The sequence below is a fragment of the Biomphalaria glabrata genome, chromosome 16, assembly GCF_947242115.1.
Source record: "Biomphalaria glabrata chromosome 16, xgBioGlab47.1, whole genome shotgun sequence".
Lineage (NCBI taxonomy): Eukaryota > Metazoa > Mollusca > Gastropoda > Planorbidae > Biomphalaria > Biomphalaria glabrata.
Window position 1 is genome coordinate 1,352,189 of NC_074726.1, and position 5,676 is coordinate 1,357,864.

The following is a 5,676-nucleotide window of genomic DNA, read 5'->3' on the forward strand; positions in this document are numbered from 1 at the left end:
CAGTTGGAAAGAGACAGTGACCAAGAATGCTATAGACAGCGAGAAAACATGGGCCTCAGTTCTTGAACAAAAGCGTGCTATATGTAAAATAGCTGGCTCCTCTACCATCAAAGGAAAGCCACCTTAGCCCGCGATATATGTGGACGGGAGGGTCTCTCCAAAATAGTGCTCCCCAGTCATATGGAAAAGTGTTCTACTAGATGAGTCATATTCGTTACCACCGAAGGAGGCCATATATTATTATTATTATTAAAACATTTTCTCTTTTTGTATCTAAATTTAAACATGAAATAGAAAATGTCCCTGTAGTGAAATAAATTTCATAAGAGTTCCATCAGCACAGCCGAGAATCAATAAATATTTAATTTCATGGATTTATTTTAAACATTTCGGATCTTTGCATCTAAATGTAAACAGCAAATAGAAAATGTCCCTGTAGTGTGAACTCATTGTTAAATAGATCAAAATGTGAGAGTTGGCTCCCAAGAGGTCAAGGAAAAAGATAAAATCAAATACAATTAAATACACGTTATGATACCGACGGGTCGAATAGAATTCTGGCTCGGCAGGATGTTTATGCAGTACACGAGAATGATCAGCAGGAGCATCTTGACCAGGCGTGATTCCTTTTTGGACAAGTGGACGTCAGACTGGCGAGTCTTTAGCGTGCTTCCTCGGCCACCTTGGAATCGTCTTCTGACTTTAAAAATCTTGCTCTGGCGAGGATGTGCCGATGTGTGTTCGATACTCGTGTCTTCATGAGAAGAACTGACGTTCGATTCTCTGTCACATCGTGCAATCGACTTTTCTTTGTCAGCTACAGCTACAGTGTTGGTTGAAAGATTCTTTAGCGTTGAGTTGCTGAAATGTTCCGATCGGAACGTTGCATGTTTTTGAAGTTTGACAATAATGATGACGGTACATATTGCTATGACGACGAAGGCCGTGGAGTTCCAGCACATGTAAATGACATTGATATAGTCCACAATGTGAATGTTTCGAATGAAGTAATCTGTTGGCATGTATTGAGCTACTGTTTGGTTGAAAATGGGGTCATAAAACCACGTGACATAATACATCATACAAATGGGAGAGATGGTGGCCCCTGATAAGGTGATAAGACTAATTAGGGAAATGGCCGTGACCTTAGTAGTTAGAATAGACTTGACCTTCAAGGGTAAACACATACACACGCACCTCTCCACAGTAACGTACATGGTCACAACACTGACCATCGGAACGCCAAGATTCTGCACGTGAGCGTTAAGAAGGTAGGTGACTCGTGTCCAGTTAACCTCCAGTACCACGTCAAACAGTCCGGCCAGGCCGTAGCCACGATACAGGAAACTGACACTGCACTTCACACAGTCGATGACCGCGATCAGCATCAAGGAAATGTTGGCTGTCTCTCGGAAACCTAGTCGCCAAAACACGGCGATGTTCAGGGCGTTAGACACCACGCCTGTGCCCCCAAGGAGGAAGCATCCCCACAGTTGAATGACAGAGTCTACTATAAGTCGCACTTCAGTGATTTCTTTCATTTGTTTCGTTTCTAAGATCCCTGTCGTGGAAAGTAAACAACGATCTTTGACATCTGTCAGACTATATACAACACAACAATAAACTCATTAGTTATTTTCTGTGTCAGACTGTATTAGCGCTTTCCCTTGTCCAGAGAACGTAACTAAAGATCACGTGATGTCTGTGTGTAGTCACTCAATGAACTCTGTTGGGTCTGTTGGGTCTGTTGTGTCTGTTCTCTTTGGACTATTGTTGGTTTTAAACTATTAAAAAAACAGTCATTGCTTTTTAGATAAAGATCCATATATCTTACTTGTTCTTAGCCTTATGTTGTCTGAAATTTATGCAAAGCTTTATACGCATGTATATCAACTAATTTTTAAAGCATAATGAATAATAAACTCATTTCATGATAAAATAAATAACTACAAATTTATGTTTTTATAAAATAAGTAGAACAAACAAAAAAAAAAGAATTCTTATCATGCGGACAAAAAAAAATAGTTATGCAAACTATATAATTGATGTGAATGTTTTGACTTGCCCAGCAGCTATGTAATTGATGGATCTAGGGCGTAGCAAGATTACGTGCAAGAAAGTTAAACCAATTATTGCAATCATTTTAAAAAAACAACAAAAAAATATGACAAATTGATTACACATATTGATGAGAGAAATGTCTACAGAATAGGATGCTTGCCGATTATACAGAAGATAAAGGGAAATTACCGGTGCTTAAGCTACGTGACATTGATCTGAAAGAAATGGAAACTCTAAAATAACTGCGTCAAATAATTGGTCAAGTCATTGACTCTCTGCCTAAGTGAAGGTCCAGGAAGATTTATGCAATTTGTCAAATTTATCGCTAGTGATACAACACGGTGTCGCAGATTTTAATAGCACTTTCAATAAAACATCTAAAACTATATGATTAAATGTAAATTATACAAACAATTATACAAACAAATTTGTTCTAAATTAAGAAATCGCATTTGTTAGACTTATCGGACTTATTGCCTACATCAATTCACAGAGCTTAAGTATTTGAAGAGTAAATTAAAAAAAACAACTTGCCGCTAGAGATGACTTTGTTTTGTAATTATAAGTAAACATAGAGTTGAAGCTAGGTGCTGAAACAAATGATACATACATATATTAAACATAAATGAATAGCAGCACCAGTGACCAAGTTTTTAAGAGAGAAAGTAGTGAATTAAAATGCTACGAAAATAAGGGAATGCGCCGACCGAGGCTCGAACCTGTGACTCTGGATTTGTAATTATAAGCCTTATAAGGCCGATGAGCCTTTGATTGTCTTGGCTAAATAAATTTATTAGATAAGTGCATTAGATAAGTTTACTAGATAAGTGTAGTAGATAAGTGTAAAAGTCAATACTTAACAAAATTGTATCATGTTTTAAAAAAATATTGCTTCCAGTGTACTATAAGAACTTAACGACATTCAATTTACAGACTTTCTTTAAAGTAAGATTATTACGCAGAAGTTTGACTTGAACTCGGGACATTATTAATTAAAGTCCAAAGCGCATACCAAAAGTCTCAAACAGAATTACGTTACATTATGAAAAACATGTATTAATAGAAGAGATCGTCAGAGCTCGCAAAGACTTCCTGCAGTTCCATCGAAAGTCAGACAAAATAAACACAAGACAACGTCAAGAAATAGATGTACCTATCTTTGGAAGTCAGACAAAATAAACACAAGACAACGTCAAGAAATGGGTGTACCTATCATTGGAAGTCAGACTAAATAAACACAAGACAACGTCAAGAAATGGATGTACCTATCTTTGAAAGTCAGACAAAATAAACACAAGACAACGTCAAGAAATGGATGTACCTATCTTTGAAAGTCAGACTAAATAAACACAAGACAACGTCAAGAAATGGGTGTACCTATCATTGGAAGTCAGACTAAATAAACACAAGACAACGTCAAGAAATGGATGTACATATCATTGGAAGTCAGACTAAATAAACACAAGACAACGTCAAGAAATGGGTGTACCTATCATTGGAAGTCAGACTAAATAAACACAAGACAACGTCAAGAAATGGGTGTACCTATCATTGGAAGTCAGACTAAATAAACACAAGACAACGTCAAGAAATGGATGTGCCTATCATTGGAAGTCAGACTAAATAAACACAAGACAACGTCAAGAAATGGGTGTACCTATCATTGAGAGTCAGACTAAATAAACACAAGACAACGTCAAGAAATGGGTGTACCTATCATTGGAAGTCAGACTAAATAAACACAAGACAACGTCAAGAAATGGGTGTACCTATCATTGAGAGTCAGACTAAATAAACACAAGACAACGTCAAGAAATGGGTGTACCTATCATTGAGAGTCAGACTAAATAAACACAAGACAACGTCAAGAAATGGGTGTACCTATCATTGAGAGTCAGACTAAATAAACACAAGACAACGTCAAGAAATGGGTGTACCTATCATTGAGAGTCAGACTAAATAAACACAAGACAACGTCAAGAAATGGGTGTACCTATCATTGAGAGTCAGACTAAATAAACACAAGACAACGTCAAGAAATGGGTGTAGCTATCATTGGAAGTCAGACTAAATAAACACAAGACAACGTCAAGAAATGGGTGTAGCTATCATTGGAAGTCAGACTAAATAAACACAAGACAACGTCAAGAAATGGGTGTAGCTATCATTGGAAGTCAGACTAAATAAACACAAGACAACGTCAAGAAATGGGTGTACCTATCATTGGAAGTCAGACTAAATAAACACAAGACAACGTTAAGAAATGGGTGTAGCTATCATTGGAAGTCAGACTAAATAAACACAAGACAACGTCAAGAAATGGGTGTAGCTATCATTGGAAGTCAGACTAAATAAACACAAGACAACGTCAAGAAATGGGTGTACCTATCATTGGAAGTAAGACTAAATAAACACAAGACAACGTCAAGAAATGGGTGTACCTATCATTGGAAGTAAGACTAAATAAACACAAGACAACGTCAAGAAATGGGTGTAGCTATCATTGGAAGTCAGACTAAATAAACACAAGACAACGTCAAGAAATGGGTGTAGCTATCATTGAGAGTCAGACTAAATAAACACAAGACAACGTCAAGAAATGGGTGTACCTATCCTCGAAAGAGACTCTAGTTACGTCAGAATGGAAGACTCTCGCATTACTAGGAGACACTTTTATGCTGACTACTAAAAATGAGGGTTCGCCATAACGTACTCTGACATTCGGGGCGAGGTTTGTAGTTAGTCTACTTCTGGGTTTATTCACAGATTATTACAAGGAAGCCGCATGAGTTTACAGAGACAATTCTCCATATAAGAGGTCCACATTGCCCTGACCCACTGGCGGATCCAGGGGGGGGGCGGTAGGGGCGATCGCCCCCCCCCCACTCGGCCGACCCCCCCCTCCCGAAGGGGGGGGGGCGGACGAACTTTAGTATAGGATTCACACAATTTGTATACGAATTTATTACTTATGTTAAAAATATATACTAATTATTTATATTTCAACCTATTTTTAGATTATTTCGCCCCCCCCTCTAGTATCTTGGCCGATTTGGTGGGGTCGGGAGGGGGCGATGGTATCAATCCCGCCCCCCCCCCACCACTTAACTTTCGAGTGGGGGGGGCGGTCCAATTTATTGGTAGAAATCACAGCCTGCTAACAAAATCAATTAAATATTTATATCCTTGTAACTTGTTATTGATATTTTAACCGATCTTTATATTATGTCGTTCCCTGTTTGCCGATTGGTGGGGGGAGGGGACGAATACCTCTTCTGCCCTTCCCACCTAAACCCTTTGAGTGGGGGGGGCGGTCCGTTTTTATTGAGAAATCATAGTTTGTGAACAAAATTAGTTGAATTAATATAAAAATGTTATATTATGTCGCTCCCTTTCTGGTATTTTGGCCGATTCGGTGGGGTGAGGGGGGGGCGATTGCATGTACTGCCCTCCCCACTCTAGCCCTCTGAGTGCTGGGGGGGCGGTCCTATTTTTGTGGTGAATCATAGTTTGTGAATAAAATTAGTTGAATATCTACATAATATAAACTACGTATTGATATGTGACCCATTGTAAATATGTCGTACCACACTCTAATCTCAAATTGTATCATTA

The 5,676-nt window shown here is 38.4% G+C and overlaps 1 protein-coding gene across 1 annotated transcript; it reads right to left on the bottom strand.

Annotated features, from left to right (window-relative positions):
• Positions 1 to 518: 518 nt before the first annotated feature.
• On the bottom strand, positions 519 to 1,541 carry LOC106057923 (uncharacterized). Its single transcript, XM_013215273.2, has one exon. It carries the CDS (start codon positions 1,539 to 1,541, stop codon positions 519 to 521), a length of 1,023 nt encoding a protein of 340 aa, XP_013070727.2.
• Between the last annotated feature and the right edge of the window lie 4,135 nt (positions 1,542 to 5,676).

Coding starts and splice junctions, on each gene's coding strand:
- LOC106057923 (XM_013215273.2), bottom strand. CDS start 1,541: ATGAAAGAAATCACTGAAGTGCGACTTATAGTAGACTCTGTCATTCAA.